This window comes from Lepidochelys kempii, chromosome 2, assembly GCF_965140265.1.
Source record: "Lepidochelys kempii isolate rLepKem1 chromosome 2, rLepKem1.hap2, whole genome shotgun sequence".
In the NCBI taxonomy this organism is placed as follows: Eukaryota; Metazoa; Chordata; order Testudines; family Cheloniidae; genus Lepidochelys; species Lepidochelys kempii.
Genome location: NC_133257.1, coordinates 156,859,358 through 156,886,644, shown reverse-complemented (window position 1 = coordinate 156,886,644; position 27,287 = coordinate 156,859,358). Strand labels below are relative to the sequence as shown.

General features: G+C 45.4%; 1 protein-coding gene across 3 annotated transcripts in view; it reads left to right on the top strand.

The window, feature by feature from the left end:
* Positions 1-27,287, top strand: part of GLIPR2 (GLI pathogenesis related 2) — a 42,993-nt gene that overhangs the window by 12,529 nt on the left and 3,177 nt on the right. For 2 of the 3 annotated variants that reach the window (XM_073332547.1, XM_073332545.1), the window contains exons 2-3: positions 3,342-3,450; positions 8,557-8,660. In XM_073332547.1, the coding sequence (XP_073188648.1) occupies positions 3,342-3,450; positions 8,557-8,660 (213 nt within the window). Of the gene's footprint in view, positions 1-3,341; positions 3,451-8,556; positions 8,661-10,088; positions 10,474-11,061; positions 12,174-27,287 lie in introns of those variants that run through there. The other variant, XM_073332544.1, reaches the window with a different exon arrangement.

The following is a 27,287-nucleotide window of genomic DNA, read 5'->3' as shown; positions in this document are numbered from 1 at the left end:
CTCTGACACCACAGAGCCTTGCCTGTGTCCCTGTTCCCATTCCCCCCTTCAGCAAAACATGATTCCAATTCCCCCACCCCCATTCCTTGTTCCCATTCCACCCCTTACTTCCTGATTGACTGTAGACTATATAGTAAAACTTGAGTTCGGCTGAGCTATACCTTAACCAATCATTTTACTGAAATTTAACTAACCAATCCTAACATATTGTAACATGATTATCTAACCAATTATATCCCACCACCTTATTTAGTTTACACCCAGCAAAATTAATTATACAGCAGACAGAAACAATCACAGAACCAAACAGAGATTATACAGACAAACAATAGGGAAATAGGGACTACAGTGATAGAACAACAAAGAAATGAGGATTTCACATCCCACCTATTGATAAGTGAGTTCTTGCCGGATAGGGTGCTATCAAACTAAGTTTCCTTTAAATCTTCTAGGCTCTTCCCTTTCTCTGGAGGTGATAGATCCGATCACCTTTTTAAGAGCCCTAGATTGCCTTATTTCAATGTGACGAGTTTGATATGTGAGGATGTGACCATACACTTCCCAGCTTATGGCTGCCTCTGCTGCTTAGCCAAAGATCTTAGCCTAAGAACATGGCCTTAGACTATCATAGTGAGAGAAGGCCTATAAACAGGTAGACTGTGATTTTGATTCTTGTTTTGTACCTCTATAACTAGCTAAGTGATAAGAATACACCTAAAGTTTTAAAGTATAGGCCTTTACAGATAGGCCTGCATATCTATATCCTAACACATGTTTCAAAAGCATCTGTCACAATTTGTATTTGAATAAAAGCTCTCTCCCTTGCTGTCCAAGATTTTCCACTGTTTGATACAGGACAGAAGTGCTAATCCACTGTAGATGACATCAGTCAGTCATCGTGGAATTTGATTAGTTGTTGCATGCAGTAGTATGGCTCTTATTCCGGCAAGTGCAGCTTGGAGCATGCAGATGCAACTCCTAAAGCAATCTCTGAGCCAAATTCAGTGATAACAAAAATGGTGGCGTAAATTGTTCAGAAAATGGGTGTATGTGAGTTTAAGAGGAAAAGTGGTATAACTGGCACCAATTTGGCATTTAAAGGTATGAAAAGTGAGTACAGAATACAAGTGGAAGGAAAAACATCTTACAGGAAGATGTAGGGGAGGATGCTAGGCTGGTTTCTTTTAATAAAGTTACATCACCCAGAAAACTCCCATTGCCAAATTCAGACCTGCATAAGTGAACACAAGTCACATTGACTTCAGTGGAAGTTGTTAATCTTTATTTCAGGGATTAGTTTAATGTTTATTTAATGTCAAACTGGTGCAAATCACACTGTTCTGCCACTCAACACTCATTCATAGTGTCTTCTGACGAATGTACACCTGTCATTTTACTGTACATAACTAAGGCTAAAATTTTTCCATGGAGGTCACAGAAGACACGGAATCCATGACTTCCAGCGACCTCCATGAATTCAGCCCTGTCAGCCAGGAGCTGCAGGTTCTCCTGCCACCCTCCGTGGCCACAGGCCCCTCGGAGCGTCCAGCCGCCACGGGAGCGGGGATGTAGCTCCTGGCCGCCGCAGGCAGCAGGGGCCCCCAGTAGCTCCCGGCCAGTGGTGTGGGCCCTCTGAGAGCTCCTGGCCGATGTGGTCGGCAGGGGCCCCCACAGCTCTGAGCTGTTTCAGGTGGCCGCCTCCCTCCCCCGCTCCCAGCCCAACGCAGGCGGTGGGGCCCCCAGAGCTCGGAGCGGCAAGGGACCCAGGAGCTTCGAGCCACCCTGGGTCCTTCAAAGCTCCCGGCCCCTGCAGGTGGTGGGGGGACCCTGGAGCTCCGAACCCGCACAGGCAGTGGGGGCCCCCAGAGCTCGGAGTGGCCCACTCAGCTCCCCAGCCTCTGCAGGCAGTGTATTGAGAAGAAATTTAGGAAAACATAAGGTTAATAACAGGAAAAACTTCCCAACCAGGAGGTGAAATAAACTGGAAATGATTTTACAGGGGAAGAGTTGGAAGTCCTGTTGTTTAGGATATTTAAAAATAGACTCGATAAAACATAATTAAATGGATAATAGTGAACAATTCTGCATCACTGGGGAGTTGGAATTAACATTCTAATGGGAATTGTCCTCTTGTAGAGCAGCAGTAGTTAAAGTTGAAACTAGCTTCCCATTTAAGGTTTGTATATATATTTTTTTCTTTTTCAAATCCAAACCGTCTCCAAAAGAAACTGAAACTTCACACACCACAGCTTATCCTAAAGTATAGTTTCTCTGTGAAGTTTGGAAAAATTCAGCAAAACCGTTGTAAATCTATGATGTCTCAAAATTTCCCTTGTTCATTTTTTGAAACCTTTCCTAATGGCTTTTTGGCTCATTGCATCTAGGAAACTCCAGTCTCTGCAAACTTCTTACTGCCGTCAACAAAGTGAGTTGCTCCTGCTTCACTATTCCAGTGACACCATATATCACTACTTATTCACCCCTTGTTTGCTGTCTTAAAGGTGAAGATTACCAGGGTATAAAAATAAACATCTTAAAGTTTTTGAAAAAGCAAATTTTTACAAGAAACAAAACAATCCTTTCCTGTCTCGCCTCTCAATATTTGTGGTGATTGTTTCAGTCTTTAACCCCTGATTTGTATTTTCAATTCCTCATACATTTTTTTTCTAGTACTGGGTGATGGGGAGTGGTGTGGGGGGGAGAGTGACTTTATGCAATGTATACTTCAAAATATTTGCATATATCTTAACATAGTCTTTTGACTATCTGTACAGGGGGGGTTGACATATGTAGAATGGTCCTGTATAAAAAACTCCTTTATTTTTATTCATCATCATAATATAATGCTACTTATATAGTGTCCTTCCAAAAAAGTATCTCAAAGGGCCTGATTCTGATTTACACTCAGGTTACACTTATGACCTAGCAGTATAAAAGGGCCTTAAATTATGCTTACTTTAAGACCTCTTTACACTGCTACCGTGGTGTAAAAGAGCCTTATTGTTCTGTGTTCTGCAGGCATTAATCAATAATGATCAATTAATAATCAATTAACCCACATAACTCCCTCTTGAGGTCATAGGTAGGTATTTAAATATATATAACACCTTTCGAAATTCTTAGATGTAAAGCACTTGCTATATTTCTGGCTTCATTTCATTCTGCTCATAGGTAATTAGGGTGGTACAGCTCTGTTGTTATTTCACTGAACAGCGCACACAGTATTCTTTGGATTCATTCAGAGTGCTCTACCAGCTTCCCAATATATTTCAAGTTTTCTTTTCCTGATTTTAATGAAGCCTGTATTTGATAGACCTTTCCAATATTTTGCATTATTTCAGCTTCCAAACAATTTGCTGAAGAGGTCTTAAAAGCCCACAATGACTACAGGAAGAAGCATGGCGTCCCGCCACTGAAGCTTTGCAAGAAGTTAAACAGTGGAGCACAACAGTGAGTTCAACCTTTCCTTTCTTGTAATGAGACTTTTATCACATATATGAATTACGCATAGCACATTCTATTTATTCTATTACCCAGCGCTGGGATTGCCTATGCATAGCCCAGAAATATGTGCACTTTGCCATGTATTGTCTTTTGTTGAGGTGTTGCCTCCAATGTATGATGCTTCCATAAATGATGCTTCCGTACCAGTGAATCTCTCATGGTGGTGGAGGTATTCATATTCCTAGCTTCTAAGGCCAGAAGGGACCATTCTGATAGTCTAGTCTGACCTCCTGTATAGCACAGACCATAGAACTTCCCCCAAATAATTCCTAAAGCAGATCTTTTAGCAAAACATCCAGTTTTGATTTTAAAAATGCCAGTAATGGAGAACCCACCACGACCTTTGGTAAAATTGTTCCAATGGTTAATTACTCTCACTGTTAAAAATTTACACCTTATTTCCAGTCTGAATTGGTCTAACTTCAACTTCCATCCATTGGAGTGTGTTACATCTTTCTCTGTTAGACTGAAGAGTCCATTATTAAATATTGGTTTCCCTCATAGGTACTTATACATGGCAATCAAGTTACCTCTTAATCTTCTCTTAAGATAAATAGATTTTGCTTCTTGAGTCTTATCACTGTAAGGCATGTTTTCTAATGCTTTAATCATTCTTATGGTTCTTCTCTGAACCCTCTCCAGTTTATCAACATTCTTCACAAATTGTGGGCACCAGAATTGGACACAGTATTCCACTAGTGGTTGCACCAGTACCAAATACAGGGATAAAATAACCTCTCTACTCCTACTCGAGATTCCCCTGTCTATGCATCCCAGGATCCTACTCTTGTCATCTCCAAAAGTACCCTATTCTGGAGATGGAATAGTGGAGAGATACAATAATTTCACATAGCTTTGACTAATATAATAAGACCAGAGCTTTGATTAATACACATTTTTGTGAGACTACTATTTTGTGCTCTGAGGGAAGGAGGACGGAAGAAATCCTCTTTTAGAAACGTAGGAACTACCACACTGCATCAGCACACTAGTCTTTCTAGGGTCCCTGAAAGTAGGTGTACTAGAACATACAAAAGAAGGTATACAAAATCTGAGAATGGACAATATATGAAATAACCGACCCTTAAAATAAGTTTCTTTCTACTCCTGACAGATAGATAGTGGTTGGTTTGTGTCCTAAAGCATGTAAGCTTATATCCTTTTATCCTTCTAATGTAACTGTGTAGTAAACAAGTCTTCTTGTTATCTATATCAATAAATCATTTTTGAGTATTACTAAATTTTGACCTCAATAAATCATGCAGTAGTGAGAACCCCAGGTTAATTAGGGCTTGATTTTAAAAAATGCTTCAAAATTTGTTGTGTTATAATTATATCTGATGTCCCCTTGTTTTATTTGAGATGCTTCCAATTGCCTTTCTCTACACCATTAATTATTGTACATCTCTCTTGGGTTCCCTTGTATTTGTCTTCTCTCTAAAATGAATAGTCCTGCTATTTTCAGTCTTTCCTTCAGGAGCCTCCCCATTTCTACAGTCCTTTTCATTGGTCACTTTTGGACGACTCCTACTTCTCTCATATTCTTTTTGAGATGCAGTGACCAGTATGCAGTTTCCACAGTATGCATCCGAGTCCTGTAGTGAGCTGTAGCTCACGAAAGCTTATGCTCAAATAAATTGGTTAGTCTCTAAGGTGCCACAAGTATTCCTTTTCTTTAAGTGACCAGAACTTAGCCCCATATTCCAGGTGGTGCCACACTATTGATTGTATATAAACAGTAATATTCTTACTGTTCTCTAACCCATTCTTTATGCATCCTAAATTTTTGGTATTTTAACTGATTGCCTTACACTGGGTTGTCCACAGCCACCCTAGGTCTTCTCCTGCATGATTACAGTTAATATAAACAACAATGTTTATGAATAGCTCAAATTATTCTTTCAAATGTGTATTACCTTGCATTTGTCTCTATTGAATGTCATCTGCCATTGTGCTGCCCAATTGTGTAGTATTGTTAAGTTCTGGAATTCCTCACAATCCTCTCTGTTCTTGACTAATTTACCACTTAACTTTTCCCAGTATGGCATGGAACGGAGAGAAACCTTTGCTTGACTGATGTTAGTCGCCTTGGTGTACAGTATTTATTTATTTTAACTTTGGAAGGCACTCAGATACTAGTGTAAACAGGCACTACAAGCACCTAATAACTTTTGTGTCATTGCAGATGTAAGCCCCTATTCCAATCATTAATATATTAAATACCGGTCCTAGTAGAGCACCTTGGACAACTTCGCTGTACACCCTCAATCAAGCAATTCCCTGTCATTAACTGATGCCTCCCACTGTGCAGAAGACTTCACAGAAAACTTGGGCATTGGTGGCACCTTGGTCTCTCCTCTTCTGCTTGTGGCACACAACAGTTTAGTCTCCTGATGACTGAAATGCTTTTTTTATTAAAAAAAATTAATACATCACTGGGTTCAGTTTAGAGGTCTCTGTGTGAAATGCCGAGTGATAGACATGAGGACAGAGTAGATCTATGGCTCCCAAACTGGACTGATTCACATACTACCTTCCTAAAAAAATTTATGTTTGAGATACCACATGAAAATTTGTCCTTGTTGTGCATATTTATTTTAGGCCTTAATAGGCTTACCTTATGCATTTCCAGAATCTATAGAAAAATAAATGCATACAGAAGCCTAAAATATTTTATTATAATATCATTTGAAAACATCTCAGGTTTTTAGACAGTGCAACAAGAAGCAGCACATTGAAGCAGCCATTATTATAATTGGCCTTTTGTAGTACTCGGATTACAAGGAAACAGTTAAATATCTCATCCATGATGCATTGATCTGTGTCAGTATGCGGTTGTACTACATGCAGTGGCTTGACTTTTTAAATCATCTCATTTAAATTCAGAGTTCCTGCTAATTCTTATCTGGATGGTCACTGAACACAAGCCAAAGGTCACGTTGTTTTCCTTTCGCAAGATGTAAATCAAGAAAAACACAAAATACTTTGAGTAGCTCTCAGAGAAAAAGAACAGTACCATTAATGAAAAGGGGGTGTATATGTGTGAAAGGGCTGGGGGACTCAGGGGGTAGGGTAGAGAGGTGAGGACAGTGCTTAAAGTTGTCTGAAAGAAGGGGTGGGGGTTCTATCATAACCTGGGAGCAGCACCTTTGGTAAAACAGTGCTTACAGTGCACCCCTCAGCAACCCAGCTTGAGTTTAAATTTCTTTTGCTAGGTCTGTCATCTTTTGCATGCTCCTTCCTGCCCCCTCCACTTTAAGCGATGGTGGAAGAGTCTTTGCTGGAAGTTGGGGCCTTTATCTGGGCACCAGGCAGGTTCAGCTCCAGGAGACCTTTTGCTCCTCAGCAGTTCTAGCCTCCACGCCCAAACAGGGCCCATGGACATCTGCAATCCTGGGCAAACTGCACAGTGGCCCCCACTCTTAGGATGAAGCTCAGATTGCAGCCAGAGCACTGTGACTCTGCTTAGTCCTGTAGCCAGGCTTTTATTCACTGGACTTGACCAGCTGCCACCCCACCCTCCTGGCCTCCCTGCAGAGACAGGGGGCATTCTGCATGCATCCCCTGCCTTCCAGCTCTGCAGGGGTCAGGCCTCAGCCTCTGTGGGGCAGGAAGTGCAAAGGAACTCTGCAGCGGTTACTTATGTGTGTGGTGGGGGTAAGGAGGCCTTCAATCCCATGGTTCCCTGTGACTGTGAGCTTTGCAGCTGCCCTGAACCAGCCCTGCCTGTCTGTGTCTTTTCGGATGAGAGGAGCTCTTGTGGCACGACAGGGAACTTTGCGAGTTTGCTACAATAACTTGAGCAGTGCAGCCCAGTACAAGTAGAAGACTAGTCTGGCCTTCTGTTCTGTGTGCAGTGCCTAGCACAACTGGGGCCTTGTCCGTGACTGAGGCTCCTAGGCACTACAGTGACGCAAATAATAATATATCAGAAAGGCAGCTAGCTGGGTGTCTGGTGAGAGTAGAGCGCCCCGGTGGACAGCCACAGCACTCAGCACACCACCGAATAAAACTACTGCACCGGAGCAATTGGCAAGTCATTCACCTTTGTGGCTGAAAGTGCCATGTGGCTTCTTGAAGTCCAGTGGCACCTTAAAGACTAACAGATTTATTGGGGTAAAAAAAAGCTTTCATGGTGCATCTGAAGAAGTGGGTTTTTTAGCCACAAAAGCCTTTGCCCAAATAAATCTATTAGTCTTTAAGGTGCCACCAGACTCCTCATTGGTTTTGTGGACACAGACTAACATGGCTACCCCCGATACATGTTGCTTCTTGGGCATTTTTTGGTCTCCGCAGTGCAGGCAACGACTGTTCCTTTGAAACCGAAAGGGTTTTTTAGAGTTTTGGATGTAACCCTTCCAACAGGCTCCCATCCCGTGTTCATGTACTGCGGTTTGGGAGTCGCTGGACTAGATGATCTAATGGTTCTTCTGGGCTTAAATGCTTTGAAATCACCTCTGTCCACACTGAAAATGGACTATTTATTTACTGCTCACTCTTTTTTGTCTCTTAAACAGTCTCTAATCCATGACTATTTACCTCTTATACCACAATTAATTTGTTCTCTTAATAGCTTCTGGCCGGGGACTTGGGAACCCTGCCCCCAAATATATTCTAATTTATAATCCATATTGTCCCTATGCAGATTTTTCCTATACAGGGGACTAAAAACTATAGGAATTGGCACTTACAGCAGTTTCTGCAGGCTCTTCTCCATACACAGAAGTGGCAGAGGCTGCAGCTCCTGGATTCTCCAGGATCTACGCAGATCTCAGTGACATGAGACTTTGTACCTTGTTGCCTCCAAAGCCTCTGTGGCAGAGAGTCATGCTGTAATAGAAGTGCAGAGGCCCTAGAGGCAATAAGAAGGCAGAAGGGCTCTGGACTCTTCTCCTCATGCTGCTGAGATCTGTGTTGATCTCGGAGCACCCACTACTTTAGGCACCTGGAAATTCAGTAACAGGATTATAAACCCCCAGGTCAGTGTGACTGCTCTCTGCATGCGATATTAGCTGGTACTGCTCTGTCACTGGCATATGATTCCTTTGCTAGGTATGCAGAAACACTGGCTAGCACCAGGGTCCTCCAACACAGCCCTGAGTCTTCAAATGGAAAATGTGGAGAAAATCTAGCGTGGGCTTCCTATGATCAGCCAGGTAAGTTTGGTCTTTGCTCCTAACTCATAGATGTTAAGTAAACAAGCCTCCTTAAAGAAAAGGAGTACTTGTGGCACCTTAGAGACTAACCAAAATTGGTTAGTCTCTAAGGTGCCACAAGTACTCCTTTTCTTTTTGCGAATACAGACTAACACAGCTGTTACTCTGAAGCCTCCTTAGTCATTTTGAATTAGGAATGTAAATACTTATAATACAAAGGCCCAGATCCCATCCTGGCTGTTCGGGTGGCTCAGAGCAATGGCACTGGTAGATATTTCTTCAGCTCCAGAAATCTTGACAGTATGGACATGGTTCCATGGGACTGGCTTAGGGGATGTGCAGTGGTGGACACTTAAACTGCTGTGCTGAAAAGAAGATGTGCATGCTGCAGCTAGCATGGTCTGCTAACGGCAGGTGACAGACAGCTAGTGTGCTGGGTCTGCGTGGTGTGAGTAGCAGGCCATGCCCCTTTGGTGCTGTGGTGCACGGGTTGACTTAGTAGCCAAGCCCCAGACCTAGAGCTCTCCAGAGTGCTCAAGGGATATTCTCCCTGCTGCTTGCATGGGAGCAGAGAAGACGAAGGCTCCTACGCCTTCTCTATTCCCTGTCCCAATTTTGCACCAGCGCAGCAAAGGAGAGTCGTTGACCCAACATTGCCAAGAAGCTTAAGGGCTTGTCTGCCCTTGAAACACTACATTGGCACAGCTGCAGCAACACTTCAGTGTAGACCCATACTACAGCAACCGGAGGGATTCCACACACCCCTGAGAGATGTAGTTAGGCTGATGTAGGATTTCAGTGTAGATCAGCCCTAAGTGAATGCTAATTGCTCCTGCATTCTCCTCTCTAAGTATGGGAACTGCTATGTGAATAAATACTTTCTAAAGACCTTTGCCCTGGTCTACACTAGGACTTTAGGTCGAATTTAGCAGCGTTAAATTGATGTAAACCTGCACCTGTCCACACGATGAAGCCCTTTATTTCGGGCTCTTATAAAGGGCTCTTAAAATCGATTTCCTTACTCCACCCCTGACAAGTGGATTAGCGCTTAAATCGGCCTTGCCGGCTCGAATTTGGGGTACTGTGGACACAGATCAACGGTATTGGCCTCCGGGAGCTATCCCAGAGTGCTCCCTTGTGACCGCTCTAGACAGCACTCTCAACTCAGATGCACTGGCCAGGTAGACAGGAAAAGAACCGTGAACTTCTGAATCTCATTTCCTGTTTGGCCAGCGTGGCAAGATGCAGGTGACCATGCAGAGCTCATCAGCAGAGGTGACCATGATGGAGTCCCAGAATTGCAAAAGAGCTCCAGCATGGACCGAACGGGAGGTATGGGATCTGATTCCTGTATGGGGAGAGGAATCCGTGCTATCAGAACTCCGTTCCAGTTTTCGAAATGCCAAAACCTTTGTCAAAATCTCCCAGGGCATGAAGGACAGAGGCCATAACAGGGACCCGAAGCAGTGCCGCATGAAACTTAAGGAGCTGAGGCAAGCCTACCAGAAAACCAGAGAGGCGAACGGCCGCTCCGGGTCAGAGCCCCAAACATACCGCTTCTATGATGAGCTGCATGCCATTTTAGGAGGTTCAGCCACCACTACCCCAGCCGTGTTGTTTGACTCCTTCAATGGAGATGGAGGCAACACGGAAGCAGGTTTTGGGGATGAAGAAGATAGCTCACAGCAAGCAAGCGGAGAAACCGGTTTTCCCGACAGCCAGGAATTGTTTCTCACCCTGGACCTGGACCCAGTACTTCCTGAACCCACCCAAGGCTGCTTCCTGGACCCGGCAGGTGGAGAAGGGACCTCCGGTGAGTGTACCTTTTAAAATACTATACATGGTTTAAAAGCAAGCATGTGAAAGGATTACTTTGCCCTGGCATTCGCGGCTCTCCTGGATGTACTCCCAAAGCCTTTGCAAAAGGTTTCTGGGGAGGGCAGCCTTATTGCATCCTTCATGGTAGGACACTTTACCACTCCAGGCCAGTAACACGTACTCGGGAATCATTGTACAACAAAGCATTGCAGTGTATGTTTGCTGGCGTTCAAACAACATCCATTCTTTATCTCTCTGTGTTATCCTCAGGAGAGTGAGATATAATTCATGGTCACCTGGTTGAAATAGGGTGCTTGTCTTCAGGGGACACTCAGCGGAGCCCGTTCCTGCTGGGCTGTTTGCCTGTGGCTAAACAGAAATGTTTCCCCGCTGTTAGCCACGGGGAGGGGGGAGGGTTGAGGGGTAGCCACGCGGTGGGGGGAGGCAAAATGTGACCTCGTAACGAAAGCACATGTGCTATGTATGTAATGTTAACAGCAAGGTTTACCCTGAAAGAGTGTAGCCACTGTTTTATAAAATGTGTCTTTTTAAATACCGCTGTCCCTTTTTTTTTCTCCACCAGCTGCATATGTTTCAGTGATCACAGGATCTTCTCCTTCCCAGAGGCTAGTGAAGCTTAGAAAGAAAAAAAAAACGCACTCGCGATGAAATGTTCTCCGAGCTCATGCTGTCCTCCCACACTGACAGAGAACAGACGAATGCGTGGAGGCAAATAATGTCAGAGTGCAGGAAAGCACAAAATGACCGGAGGAGAGGTGGCGGGCTGAAGAGAGTAAGTGGCGGGCTGAAGACAGGGCTGAAGCTCAAATGTGGCGGCAGCGTGATGAGAGGAGGCAGGATTCAACGCTGAGGCTGCTGGAGGACCAAACCAGTATGCTCCAGTGTATGGTTGAGCTGCAGCAAAGGCAGCTGGAGCACAGACGGCCACTACAGTCCCTGTGTAACCAACCGCCCTCCTCCCCAAGTTCCATAGCCTCCACACCCAGACGCCCAAGAATGCAGCGGGGGGGCCACCGGCCAACCAGCCACTCCACCACAGAGGATTGCCCCAAAAAAAGAAGGCTGGCATTCAATAAATTTTAAAGTTGTAAACTTTTAAAGTGCTGTGTGGCATTTTCCTTCCCTCTTCCACCACCCCTCCTGGGCTACCTTGGTAGTCATCCCCCTATTTGTGTGATGAATGAATAAAGAATGCATGAATGTGAAGCAACAATGACTTTATTGCCTCTGCAAGCGGTGATCGAAGGAAGGAGGGGAGGGTGGTTAGCTTACAGGGAAGTAGAATGAACCAAGGGGCAGGGGGTTTCATCAAGGAGAAACAAACAGAACTTTCACACCGTAGCCTGGCCAGTCATGAAACTGGTTTTCAAAGCTTCTCTTATGCGTACCGTGCCCTCCTGTGCTCTTCTAACCGCCCTGGTGTCTGGCTGCGCGTAACCAGCAGCCAGGCGATTTGCCTCAACCTCCGACCCCGCCATAAACATCTCCCCCTTACTCTCACAGATATTGTGGAGCACACAGCAAGCAGTAATAACAGTGGGAATGTTGGTTTCGCTGAGGTCTAAGCGAGTCAGTAAACTGCGCCAGCGCGCCTTTAAACGTCCAAATGCACATTCTACCACCATTCTGCACTTGCTCAGCCTGTAGTTGAACAGCTCCTGACTACTGTCCAGGCTGCCTGTGTACGGCCCTGGCATTAAGGGGTAGGCTGGGTCCCCAACGATACATATAGGCATTTCAACATCCCCAACAGTTATTTTCTGGTCTGGGAATAAAGTCCCTTCCTGCAGCTTTTGAAACAGTCCAGAGTTCCTGAAGATGCGAGCGTCATGTACCTTTCCCGGCCATCCCACGTTGATGTTGGTGAAACGTCCCTTGTGATCCACCAGAGCTTGCAGTACTATTGAAAAGTACCCCTTGCGGTTTATGTACTCGGCGGCTTGGTGCTCCGGTGCCAAGATAGGGATATGGGTTCCGTCTATGGCCCCACCACAGTTAGGGAATCCCATTGCAGCAAAGCCATCCACTATGACCTGCACATTTCCCAGGGTCACTACCCTTGATATCAGCAGATCTTTGATTGAGTGGGCTACTTGCATCACAGCAGCCCCAACAGTAGATTTGCCCAATCCAAATTGATTCCCAACTGACCGGTAGCTGTCTGGCGTTGCAAGCTTCCACAGGGCTATCGCCACTCACTTCTCAACTGTGAGGGCTGCTCTCATCTTGGTATTCATGCGCTTCAGGGCAGGGGAAAGCAAGTCACAAAGTTCCATGAAAGTGCCCTTACGCATGCGAAAGTTTCGCAGCCACTGGGAATCGTCCGAGACCTGCAACACTATGCGGGCCCACCAGTCTGTGCTTGTTTCCCGAGCCCAGAATTGGCGTTCCACAGCATGAACCTGCCCCATTAGCACCATGATGCATGCATTGGCAGAGCCCATGCTTTCAGAGAAATCTGTGTCCATGTCCTGATCACTCACGTGACCACGCTGACGTCGCCTCCTCGCCCGGTATCACTTTGCCAGGTTCTGGTGCTGCATATACTGCTGGATAATGTGTGTGGTGTTTAATGTGCTCCTAATTGCCAAAGTGAGCTGAGCGGCCTCCATGCTTGCCTTGGTATGGCGTCCGCACAGAAAAAAGGCGCGGAACGATTGTCTGCCGTTGCACTGACGGAGGGAGGGGCGACTGATGACACAGCTTACAGGGTTGGCTTCAGGGAGCTAAAATCAACAAAGGGGGTGGCTTCATATCAAGGAGTATTTCAGGCAGGACTTCACGGAGGGTTCCAATAAGAAATGGTGCACCTCAGTTATTGTTCTTATTGGAACAAGGAGGTTAGTCTGGCCTCTGATTGATACATGGCTAGATTTACCTCGCTGCACCTTCTCTGTGAGTGACTCCAGTGTGACCTAGAGGAATGAGTCCCCTAGATGGGGGAGGAGGCAAATGAGTACAAAACAAATCTGGTCTATTTCTTGTTTTGATCCACTCCATTTATCTTTTACATCTTTGGCTGGCAGCAGACGGTGCAGAAGGACTGCATGCCATCCACATCTCATGGCTGCTCGGCAGAAGATGGTGCAGTAGGACTGCTAGCCATCCTCATCTCTTGCCTGCCCGGCAGAAGATGATACAATAGGACAGCTAGCAATCCGTATCGCCTGCCTGCTCACCATAAGACGGTTCAATAGGACTGACTGCAGGACTAAAGAGAATGACCTGGTCAAGTCACTCCAAATTTAGTCCCTGCGCCCATGTCTGCCCAGGCGCTCATGGCCGACGTGGCCAGGAGCACCTCGGACATGACGATGACGGCTACCAGTCGCACTGTACCGTCTGCTGCCACAAGGCAATGGGTTGCTGCTACTGTGCAGCAATGCAGTACCACGTCTGCCAGCACCCAGGAGACATACGGTGACGGTTACCTGAGCGGGCTCCATGCTTGCCGTGGTATGGCATCTGCACAGGTAACTCAGGAAAAAGGCGCGAAACGATTGTCTGCCCTTGCTTTCACGGAGGGAGGGAGGGAAGGGGGGCCTGACGATATATACCCAGAACCACCCGCGACAATGTTTTAGCCCCATCAGGCATTGGGATCTCAACCCAGAATTCCAATGGGCGGTGGAGACTGCGGGAACTGTGGGATAGCTACCCACAGTGCAACGCTCCGGAAGTCGACTCTAGCCTCGGTACTGTGGAAGCGCTCCGCCGAGTTAATGCACTTAATGCACTTAGAGCATTTTCTGTGGGGACACACACACTCGAATATATAAAACCGATTTCTAAAAAACTGACTTCTATAAATTGGACCTTATTCCATAGTGTAGACATACCCTTTGTGTCAACACCTTTGTGATCCCTCTTGAATCACCAGTGCAAATACTTTCTGACCTAAAAGAGAGATGACTTTTATGTGGGTTAGTTTAGACACGTGTGACGAACTGAGCTCTTAGTAAAACTATCTCACATAGGCAGCATGTGGTGAGTGCTCAGGAAGAACAATTTTCACTGAGCTCCCATTCATCCCTTCTCCAGTCCCTTATTTTAGTGACTTTAAGGCTTGCTTTCCCGCTGCTGGGACCCAGCAATGCAGTAGGTTAGGAAGAGCATTTGACTTAGAAGAAACATAGTTTCATACTGTCACCTTAGACCATGATTTTCAAAAGAGCCCTGGGGAGGTCGGAACCCAAATCCCATTGTTATTAGGCCTCTAAGCGCCTTTGAAAATCCCAGACATCCCTTAATGGATATTCGTTCACAGTGAAAAATCATTAAACGCTTTGGCTCACTTCAGAACTATTAGCATGATGTCCTTTGGAATAGCATGAAACGTGCTTTTGGGGCAACATGGGGGAGCATAGTTGTTTGAAGTTAGCACAGGGCTTGTCCCTTGCTAGCTGTACTTTATTTCCTCCTTTTTATTAGCACTAATGTTCCAAAAACATTTTTTAACAGTTTATATGATGACTTTGTTCGACAACTTAGCAAAGAAAAAAAAAACCCTCTACATTATATAATCCGTACTTCTTCACGGAGCAGCTTTTTCTTCTACATGCTGTTTCCACAGCTGTTTTGTCTACTCTGCACCGAGAGCTTTTTACATGGCTGTATCTAATTTATTTATTTACAGTGTTGCACATCCTGCTGAGCAGTCTGAGCCATGTCCTCTCCTTTTTCCCCAAAATGATAACTTTTATGATACAAATCTTTTGAGACAACTACACTGTCTATAGAGCAGGGCCTTTTTAAGCACTTGTGAGTGAAAACTAGTTGTGTGCAGAAAATTGTTCTCAGCTGTTGGCTTAGGCTATGCCCCTGTGGAGTTGGTTCTCTTTCCACTTTTTTCCTTGTCCAGTTCCATCCAAATAATTAATTTGTGTCATGCTGAATGAGGCTGGAAACTGGCTGTATTATGGAGTCTATTCAAGTAGTTAACAAAGGGAGTTAGTGTCTTCCAATTTCCTTTCCAGATGAAGGAAACATCAGTAAGTCTCCAACTTGGCATGCAGTCTCTCTAAAAAGAGCTGTTGCATTGCTGGATTCTTAGTGTTCGACAAGAATGCTGGCATAGTTGGGTTTCATGTGTCAGAAAAAAACTAGGGTTTGAAAATGTAATGCCTTAACTGTGCGTTTTTAGAATTTCTTTACATTTCATTATAAGAGTTCCAGAGTAAAACGGTCTGTGGCTGTTGTTTGAAATTTATTTAGCCCTGTATTCTACCAAGTATGCATCGGTCATTTGCTCCCTCTGATCTTGAGGAAGTTGAGTTGCAGACTTTCTTTTTCTATGCTCAGATGAGTGACATCATCATCACCATTTACCTAGTGTATTCTACCTCTCTCTTCTTTGGACTGCTCTGGTACACCACACACCTGATGGCATGCCAGGTGTCTCGTGAACTTGAAGGCAGGTACTAGAGACGCTTAGGACAATATTCTGACTAGACCCTATGTGGTGGGAAGTACAAGAGGGCACCTTGTGATCCATGAAAGGGCCATAGAGGAATGCAGGCTGTGCATTCTGGGGAGAAAAGGGACTTCACTATTCTACTGCCCAGGGGACACATGATTTCCCAAAGGATTGGAAGGATGCAGGCCCTAGCCTATGGAGATGGATCAGCATGCAGAAGGGAACAAGCTTCACCACAATAAAGGAGTGTAGTAGCAGGCATGCCTTGAGACTTCCCGATACGCCTCGTGGCAAGGATGGCTCCTTACCACTCAGTGCAGAGTCGCACACTACGGACTTGATCAGTATAAAGGTTTGTATAGGCTGGAGCACCTGGTGCGTTGCAGCAGCACACACTGCATGTCTACTAGAAAGACCTGTATGAGGGCTGGCAAAAAAGAAAGTTTCAATATTATAAATAAATATTGGTTACAGTAAGCAAATACGTGGTTTATTTTTGAGGGGAAACAAATCTACATTTCCTCATAATTCTAAGACAGTTTTTGTTTAAAAATGAAATTAGAAAAATGTTATTTTTTTTAAAATCAAGCCCAATTCCGCTGCTTTTCTTTACAAGGAATAATATCTAACTCTGTTAGTCTACTTACGAAAATCACTAGGATTACTCATGGAGTAACGTACTACTCAGTATGAGGAAAGGCACCACAAGATATTAAGGAAGTGTACAAAAAAGCGAGTGAGAGAGAGAAGAGGTTTTAGAGGGAGCAGTATAATGCATACCTCTTCTCCATCTTCACTATAAAATCACTATCATCACAATAGAGCAGTATCAACTCTTAGAACATAAAGTTTCTGCTTATCGGGTTGACCTGTTCTTATTATCCATGTTCTGTCATCAACATGCTATATGGGATTTTAGCAGCTTTTCCTCACAGCCAGGACATGTCAAAAACCATCCAAGACTGTCAGTTCACACTTCAGAGAGGCATGCCAGGATTGCTGTCTAGTAGGGGCCATCAGTCAGACATTGTCAGGAACAGCTGTGTTTCCTTAGAAAAGTTTTGCAATTTCAGCTGTGGTTCACAGCAGTAAAATCAAGTAAAGTTTGTTTTTTTTTAAAGTGTTAGCACATTGCTCTGCAACTAAGCCCAGCAGAAAGGAAGCTCCGGAAGTGATTTAAAAAAAGATCACATCTGTTTGCACACTGCTTGCACCCACCACTTCCACTATGATCTGGTAACTGTCATCTAGGGTAGGTGGGTGTGGTTGGTTTGTTTGGCTTTTTCCTTTAAACTAAAATGTACTTCTTAGGAGTGCCAGCTCAGCCAAATGTTTCCTTTTTGGGGTTTTGTTTGTTTGTTGTTGCTGTTGTTTTACAAAAGGTTTATTCAAATGTAAAGTAAAACGGTGGCATTTAATATAAAATTACGTTGCTCAATAAAAAATCAGTTCAGGTGGGTTAACTAGAAATGTGGTGGTGAGTTCTCTATATCATCAAACTTGGGGAAATAGATGATGTTACAGTTACTGGCTAACTGCACTTCTGACACCCCTTCCCGCCCCCCCCCCCCCGGTCTCTTGGCGTTCACCCCTTCTCAGATCTCTAGCCATCACCTGTCTTAAAGTGGAATTGTGCCATTCTCCTATTCTCAGGCTGGTCTCTGGCTGCAGTCTTCTGTGCATGATTCTGTGCTTATCTGAGCAGGTCTGAATTTATATCCAGCACCTGCAAGCCTGTTCCCTCTGGAAGCTATGACAGTGGTACCCAGTGACCGGACAGGCTTTTTAAAGTAAAGTGTCAAATATTAACACACAAGCATTTAAGAGAAAAAAAGATCTTAAGAACAATACTGCCAACCTTATGCGATCAAAAATAATAAGTCAGACCCTCTCTTGAGATCCAAACTCATGAATCATGCCCTCAAATCATGAGATTGGCCCCCAAAATAGTCTTTTTTTTTAAATCAAATCATGGTTTTTATTCTGTCTTTTGACTTTTTAAGTCCCCTTTATTCCCCTGCCAATGTGTGTGGGACAATTTCAGGTAGAAAAGTCAACCTGTAATGCACACAACAATTCATACCTCTCCAGGCTGCTCAGATGGAAACTCCACTTGCCCTCTCCTCACCCTTAACCTAGAGGAACTGCCATTCATCTCATGTTTTGAATAAGGGAAAATTCATGAGTTGGCAACCAATCATCATATTTTTATGAAACAGATAAACACCCCAAAATTGCTAAAGTGATGATAAAATTGTGAATAATAAAGCAGATTGTACTTATAGCTAGTTTACAAGGTATTTAACTATTATCCATATGGGGCTCCTCATAGGGCTAAGCTTCCGATAAATCCCACAAAACCTCTGGGGTCTGGCTGGCATAATTACTTCCATTAATGCAACCCATTTCTCTCTCCCAGCCTCAGCAAAAACAGTGGCTCTCCCTGCAGCTCCCAGCTGTTTGCTGCTGCCTCACCTGACAGCTGCAGTTGCCATCTTGCTGGCTCCAGCAGCTGCCGTGCAGGGAGGGGGCCCAGCAGCACCACGTGACCAAGCACCACCAGCAAACCATGGCAAAAATCAGGGGGGACGACATGATCCCATGTGCTTCCCTATGCATCACCTCTGTGCCCAGAGGGAGGGGGGTTTCAGGGCTTCAGCCCTGAGGAGTGCACCTGTCGGGGCTCGGGGCTTCAGCAAGAGCAGGGCTGAAGCCCTGAGTCCCAGGAGGTGCTTCCCATGGGTCTGAAGCCCCGAGATCCTCCTCCCCACAGGGCCGAATCCCCAAGGCCCGGCAGGCAAACCCTAGTCCTTGAATTTCTGAAGATTGTCATATGCATCTTAGAGGGTCAGTGAGTTTGACCACCCCCAGTATGCATTAGATTAAGGCATTCATACAGAAAATTCTAATAGCCCAGTATAAAGTAACTTTACCTCACTGACCAGGTCACATAGAGAATTCATAAAATTCTTACCTAGTAGAATTCTTAAAATATTACATAACAACTCCATGTCTGTCATTGGTTCGTCATCTCTTGCATATTCTCTGTTCTGTTCCTGGTAAGTTCTTTCTTCATATGAAGTCTGAAAGCATCTATCAGACCTAGAATAAAGACTGTGGGCTTAATTCATTCCTGTGTTACTGTGTAATGCTGTGCATTTACACTGACCTATAGCAGGAATAACATAGGGTGCATTCAGATTCTGCAGCTGAAGAAAAGGTTGCAATTGGAGCCACTTAACCAGGAAGAATTATATTTTGACATGCACTCGATTTAACGGAGATGTTGATACAAAAACATCACATTCAAAATAAGCTCATAGCATCAAGAAGATCTTGGTTTGGGCCTCATTGATTGATTGAGCAATTTATTTTAGACACGTTACTCTTGAATGAAGCACAAAGCGTCTATGATTTGTCTTCAGTGTGCAGGTGTAACTTCTGTTAGCATTAATGGGAATCACACTTGCAAATCTAGGTGCACAGAGATCACCCCACCCCGCCTATGCAGCTCCGAAACAGGTCTTGTTTCAATGGCTTTTCTTGGGCCAAAACTCAAGAGAAGGCAGAGGGGGAGAGAGAAGAGCCCATAATTATGCTTGAAACAATTGCTTCAGAAAGTGTCTGAGTGAGATGCAGTTTACTTTTACCACCAGTTTATGTGTCAAATGTAAACTAACACCTGCTGGAGAGCACCAGGATGGCAAACAGTCATGTGTAGGTCACTACATAATGCATTCAGTTCATAGATTTGTATCACAGACAGCACTTCACTTGCTCTTTGTCTTCAGGGCGGAGCATTGACTTAACCCTCTTGCAGTGATGAGCTGCCAAAATCTTAACTACGGGTTCCCTCCTCACCCCACGAGGGGGTCATTGCCCGCCCCCTGGGACTACTGCCCCATCCAACCCCCACGTTCCTTGACGCCCGCCCCCCAGGACCCCTGCCCCATCCACCCCTGTCCCCTGACTGCCCCCAGAACCAGGCAGGAGGGTCTCGTGGGCCACCATAGTGCGTGCCCACCCCACCCCTAAGAGCCAGAGGGACCTGCCGGGGGGGCGAGGTGGGGAGTCCTGCGGTCCTTACTTGGGGCAGCTCCCAGGAAGCATCCAGCAGGTCACTCTGGCTCCTAGGGGTGCGGGAGCATAGCTGGGGGGGGAGCAGGGGGAGCAGCCACTCCCCCCACTGATCACATCAAAAGTGGCGCCTTAGGTGCCGACTCTGTGGGTGCTCCAGGGCTGGAGCACCCATGGGGAAAATTTGGTGGGTGCAGAGCACCCACCAGCAGCTCCCCACCCTGTGCCCGGCCCCAGATCACCTCACCTCCGCTCTGCCTCCACCCCTGAACGCACCGCCCTGCTCTGTTTCTCTGCGCCCCGCACCCACCCACTTCCCACGAATCAGCTGTTCAGCGGGAAGCCTGGGAGGGCTGAGAAGCAGGCGGCGGCTTCCCGCTCAGGCTGAGGGTAGCAGAGGTGAGCTGGGATGGGAAGCGGTTCCCCTACGTGCCGCCCCGCCCAGGTTACCTGCTGTGGCGCAGGCGGCCCTCCTCGCGTCCCCCCGCCCCAGCTCACCTCTGCCTCCCTGGGCCTGAGTGCGAAGCCGCCGCCTGCTTCTCAGCCCGCCCCGGCTTCCCACGTGAACAGCTGATTCGCGGGAAGCCTGATCCGCGGGTGGGGCGGAGAAGCAGAGCGGGGCACTGCGTTCAGGGGAGGAGGCGGAGGCAGAGCGGAGGTGAACTGTGGCCGGGGGTGGGGTGGGGAGCTGCTGATGGGTGCTCTGCACCCACCAAATTTTCCCCTTGGGTGCTCCAGACCTGGAGCACCCATGGAGTCGGTGCCTAAGGCGCCACTTCTGGCCGGTTAAATTTAGAAGCCTTTTTAGAACCGGTTGTCCTTCACGGAACAACTGGTTCTAAAAGGGCTTCTAAATTTAACAACTGGTTCTAGCGAACTGGTGCAAACCGGCTCCAGCTCACCACTGCCCTCTTGTCAACTAAGGCCGGGAGGTTAGTGAAGTCATAATTCTATGGGAGCATGTAAGTGGAGGGGTTGAGTGTGTTGCATCCTGAGAACTGAAGCCACACACATATGAACAGTAGAGTTCAGTTTGAGAAATTGGTAGCTGTCGAAGACTAAAACTGCCTGTGAAATAGCAAAACATGAGTCATTGCTGTTCTGCAGTCAGAGAATTAACTAGGGCCCAACATTGTGCATGTTTGTAGGCCTATCAGCTTTGGCAGCATTAACTGACTTATTACTCTCCTTCCTGGAATGTTAAGCAGAGATAACATAGCTGATGGGGGTGGGAGACAAATCTAGGCCCTTTGATGCTTGTTATAAGCAATCTCTGAAAATTGTGGTTGTGGGGTTTTTTTTCAAATTGACTTCAGAGAGAGTGCTTTGCATCTGCAAATTGTGTTTGGAGCCCCTGCCTTCAGTATTTTCTGTTCTGGCTTACTTATTACAGATTAATCGACTGGGAAACCAGATACACGAAAGCATAAATTAGAGCAGGGTTATTTATTTGATAAACTTTTCCTTGTCCACAGAGCGACATTCATCTGTGGTGCTGCATAAATTATCGTAATTATGTAAAAATCACCCCCTTTCCGCTTTGGGTTGGTCGGGAGCAGGCAGCACTCACCTGTGTGCTGGAGAACCTGATGTTGACAATAAAGGAGATCCTGAGTATTCCAGTGGTGGTGTTGGATAGGTGGAAATCCTGACACCCTCCACTGCAGTCCTTTTATTTGTAGAGGAAATTAAAATTGGTGGTGCCTCCCCCTGGCTGGGCCCTGTCCACACTCAATGGTGTGCCTTGGGAACCTCCAGGAGTAACCCTGAGCTAATCTGTGCAATTGGTCTAACTCAACAATTCCAATTATAAACAATGTACTCCCAATATACACTTAGATTTGAATTAACACACCTTTACTTAACAACTTTAAAAAACATGATATAACAGACTGAGATTAAATGTCACCTCTAATTTAAATCGGCAGGGGGAGCAGTTCAATAAATCAATTAACAAATATAGTTTACAATAGTAAATGAAACGTATCTAACTTGCCTTTACCCTGCCACCATTTGCCCTTCCCCAAAGTGGACATTCCTCTGGATTTCAGAGTTCTCAACACTTGCTTGGCTGGGCGTGCTTGGAGATCTTGAAACTGGAGATAGCACTCCCTTGGTCCAGTGAATCCATCCAGCCAAGGCAACAAGCTGCACAACCCCTCTGAAGATTGTTTCAACCAAATGTCAGAAATCCTGGTTCTTGTTTGATGAGAAGACCACTCTGCCTCTTCTCAGACTCAGACAACCCCTTAGAGTCTCTTTGCTGTGCCCCTTCCCATACAAATGCTTTCCCAAACCAGGCTGATGGTTACTCACACACTGCCTTCACCTGAGGCCCACCTCAGTCAGCTCCAGGAACAGCAACAGTCTCTTCCCTGGCTCCAGTGAAGCCACCAACCACCTCTGAGGCTCCCTGTTTGGTCAAAGCCGCAGCAGGCTCTCAGTAGTAGCTTCTGGCTTCCTGGCAGTAGGTTAGCAGCAGCTCCTGGGATGGACAGTGATCCACAAAAGCAATCTCAGCTCTTCTCCCAAAAACGGAGCCCACCACACGCTCCCCCTGCACTCCCTGGGAGAGGATGACTCTCTCCCTTCCCCAAGGCATTATGGGAGTTGTAATCTCCAAGGCGGGATTGCAGCACTCAGGATCTTCCCAGTTAAATTCAGAGGTATGGAGAGGCAGCTCAAAACTCAGTTGGTACCCATGGAAGCCACCCAAAATACAGCTAGACTCCCTATGGTCTGAGTTTGCAAATCCCCCAGGACACTCTCAATTTATTGATCCTGCAAGTTCTTGATTGGTTCCTGAGGGGTGCAAAGCACCTTCAACTCCCATTTTGAATTCCAACAGTTAACAACTGTCAGGAAGTAATGGTGAACTTGCAGGATTAGTCCCTCATGGAAGAGAGGCAAAATGAAATGGCTGTTGGCCTCCTCAAAGTTGCAGACACAAAAGAACCTGACAGTAAACAGAAGAGCAAATAAACCTTCCATCCTCAACAGCTTTCCCCTTCCTCCCCCAAAACAAAGAACGAAAATAGAGCCAAATTCATCACTTAAGTAAACTCAAAGCCAGCCTTAGAGGCAGTCAAGTTGTATGCCAACCTTTTTCTCAGCTGATCTGCTTGTATGTGTGCATGCATGCCAAAAACATTTTCCTCCCTGGGTGGCAAAACGCCTAGGCCAGCCTTGCTCCATGCACTGCCATACAGTTTAGTGGAACTACATGGTCAATGATCAGTTCGCCCCATTAAACACAATCTGTTCCACATAAAATGTCTTGTTAGGGGGCTTATTCGTTCACCCAGTTTCTTCCCTGGTCCTTCTCGCATGAACAGAGAGCAACAATACCCGAAGTCCAAAGGTGCAAACAATTCAATGTTTATTGGGATGAACTTCCAGCAAGCATGATTCCAGTTTCCTTCCTTAGTGTCCCCCTTCCCAGCTCTGACACCACCGAGCCTTACCTGTGTCCCTGTTCCCATTCCTGCCCTTAGCCAAACATGATTCCAATTCCCCCACCCCCATTCCCTGTTCCCATTTCCCCCTTTAGCAAAACATGATTCCAATTTCCCCACCCCCATTCCCTGTTCCCATTTCCCACCCACTTCCTGATTGACTGCAGACTATATAGTAAATCTTGAGTTCTGCTTAGCTATACCTTAACCAATCATTTTCCTGAAATTTAACTAACCGATCCTAACATATTGTAACATGATTATTTAACCAATTATATCCCCCAACCTTAATTAGTTTACACCCAGCAAAATTAATTATACAGCAGACAGAAACAATCACAGAACCAGACAGAGATTATACAGACAAACAATGGGGAAATGGGGACTACAGTGATAGAACAAACACAGAAATGAGGATTTCACATCCCAGCTATCGATAAGTGAGTTCTTGCCAGACAGGATGCTATCAAACTAAGTTTCCTTTTACGTCCTCTAGGCACTCCCCTTTCTCTGGAGGTGATAGGCATTATCAGGACAGGACTGTATTCCTAACAGCCCAATAGCACCTTATTTCAATGTGACTAGTTTGGAATGTGAGGATGTGATCGTTTGATTCCCAGCTTATGGCTGCCTCTGTTGCTTAGCCAAAGGCCTTAGCCCAAGAACAGGGTTATTTCAACGTGACTAGTTTGGAATGTGAGGAGGTGACCATTCGCTTCCCAGCTTATGGCTGCCTCAGTTGCTTAGCCAAAGATCTTAGCCTAAGAACAGAGCCTCAGACTGTCACAGTAAGACAAGGCTCTTACACCGGCAGACAGTGATTTTAATTCTTTCTTGTATACCTCTATAACTAGCTAAGTGATAAGAATACACCTAATTTCTTAGAGTATAGGTCTTTACAGACAGGCCTGAATATCTATATCCTAACACCTCTGAACTCCAACAAACTGCAAGCCTTGTTTTGCCAAGGCTGGGAATAAACAGATCACAGGGCTATAAACATTAACAAAGCCACGATGCAATGCTACTAACAAATGATAAAACTCTTAACTCAAGACAGAGCTTGCCTGAGTCATTTTTTTTGTTCTAAGGATTTGTGTAGTATAATCAAAGTTTCTTAATTTCATTGCAGGACAAAAAAGGATTAAAATAGCAGAAGATGGTAAATAGTAAAAACAGCTATTGAAATATGGTTCTGGTCAGATAGCTCCTGGAGTGGAGGTGAACAGTGCCGCTCAGGTGTGTCAGCAAGGGTAGCTTAAAGCTCACATTGTTACCTCCCTGATCCTGGTACTGGCTTTATGCAGGGCCAGTCCCTGTGAACTGAAGGCTACCCTAAGAAATGGCCCCAGGGATTTTAACTGCAGCCAAGGATTGGTGTATCACAGAGGTGTCTTTGCCTTGCCCCCCTTTCCCTAATCTACTTGCAGTAGGGAATGGTGCAGGACTCTCTACATCAGCTCTGTCCCACCAGAGGATTACCCTCACACTGACATGATCTTCCCTGGTTCACTTACATTGGTTTAGATCAAGACTATGCTTTCCATGTGACTCCAAGCACCTACACTGCACTGGCTAATCTGGTCTAGTGTCTTTAATAACTCATTCAAAAAGTTTAGAAGAGCAGCTGTAGTAGTTGACTGTATCAGAAGCTTAACAAGAAAATTGGACCACATAGATGTTCTCCAAATGGTGCAGGAGCTGTATAGAATTAAAATGCCGGGGACAGGGATTGACTGCACAACAGCCAGCATTGAAAAACACACACACAACACAAACTCTACAGCACAGGCACAGTATTCGGTAAGTTCAGTGCTTACAATGGGGAGGGGGTGTTACACTTATCCCTGATCAAAAGAATACTGCAGAGGAGACCTGCTTTGAATTTTTTGTAGAGTCTCAAGTGGCTCCTTCTTTCCTTTAACTGGCTTTTCTTTGGTGGTGGATAGAGGAACCTTCTTGACGCTCTGTGACTTTTTCCTTACTGACTTCTGGAGTGCACCTGCTGTGACGCTTCCCAGCTTACCCAGGGTTGTGAGGCACCTCGCTGTCACCTGCCCTTCGCATGAGGAAGTCTTATCTGCCTGGTGTGGATCAGCACCATAACTCCACCAGCCTCTGGCAAAACAAGCACTGCCTTCCAGGCCTCCACAGGCTTCACTCTCTCTGTATGGGTTAGCAATAGGCACACACCAATCCCCAAGTCCTCTGTGCATCCCTCTGCAGTGCCCAGCCCCTATTCCACTGAACACTCACAGAACTATCAGGTTGGCTACTCCCAAAGGAATAGTACGCAGCAGCTTACTAGTTTCACCTCAGGATCACCATTCCACTTAACACGGAGCACTTGGATACATTTATAGTGAAAGCAAGTTTGTCATCAAAGAATGGAGATTCAAATGATAGTCAGAAAGAATACTGGAAACAACTGGTTACGTGTAAAACAAAATGATAATATGCTTGCTAGAGCCTATAACACACAAGACGAATAGCCCTGCCTCACAAAGATTAGCTTCCCCCAAGTCCTTTCCCCAGCCTTTTCAACCAGAATGGCTGAGACCTGCTTTCATAAGATCAAGCCTGCTGGCAGCTTGTCCTCACAGACTGAAGGATACCTGGTGTACCTCCGTACCCCCAGTTTTGCCCCCAAAAGTTCATTGTCTTTACTCATAAACAGGATAACCCCTGCTGGTTTTGTTTTTTCCTGCAGCACTCGCAGTCTGACTGAAAGACTTCCTTTGTAAGATTCACAATGGTCGTCTCCCACCTCCTATCTGGGGAAGTCTGTCTCAGTGACACTACCTCTAAGTGGCCAGCCTTTAGCTACAAGGCCTTATGAATATAATTTTCAGTATACATTTCCACATTCTGCCCATACATTTCACAATGATTTGATGACCACTGTGACACAGGCTTTCAGCAAAGACTTTATCTGACCTGCTTTGGTGAACCCCTGTGCCCTCTGCCAATGGACATCAAGAGGTTCTTGGGTCACACCTGCCATCCAGAGAGGGCCCAATAATTTGAACTGCAAGCCTTTTCATATTCTTCTCTAGCCGAAGTTCATTGAGACAGAGGAAATTGTCTCAAAGATATCAGGGAAATTAAGTCTTCCCAGTGAATGCATTAGCTTAAAGCTGCTGGTAACTGCTTTATATTGGGACCAAATATTATCATTGCTTTTGATTTATTGCTTTTCTATTTTTTCATGTTTTGAGGGGGTTATAAATCTGACAGGCTTGGATTACCATTGGGGTTTTTGGTGGGGTTGGGAAAGGGGTATTTCTGCTTTATTTGGTGGATAAATTTGCTAGGTGTAATAATCATACTGCCCTCTGCTATTCGGATCACAGGGAATAAATAAGACTAGAAATCACCCAGACATGTGGAAATGGGGGTGGTGGGAGCATTGCCCTTGTCCACAAATCCCCAAGCAGAAACCCCTCTGTAAAAGACCAGCACTTCATCCTTAACTTATTCTGTTCTGTGTAAATAATACAGACAGTGGATAATTTTACTGTACATGTCATCAGCCAACAGGGTGAGTTAATCTTTCTGAAACCTCACTTTAGTGCTCATCCTTTTGGGTAGGTTTGTGGTTTTTAATTTTAATTCTCTCTGAAAGTACATCATCCTGTTTAGGGTGTGGCCTTTTATGTCTCTTTCTGTTGCTGTTTCTCAGAAAGGGCCTAGGGTTTTCTTCTGTTACAGAAAGCATCCATCAGCACACTGTTTCTCTTTTCTTGCTCTAATTCCTTTTATAATGGAATGCTGTATTTGAGTATGATGGTAATTGGGGAGTGGGACGGGAAGGCCACTTGTAACTAAGAACTTCCCTTG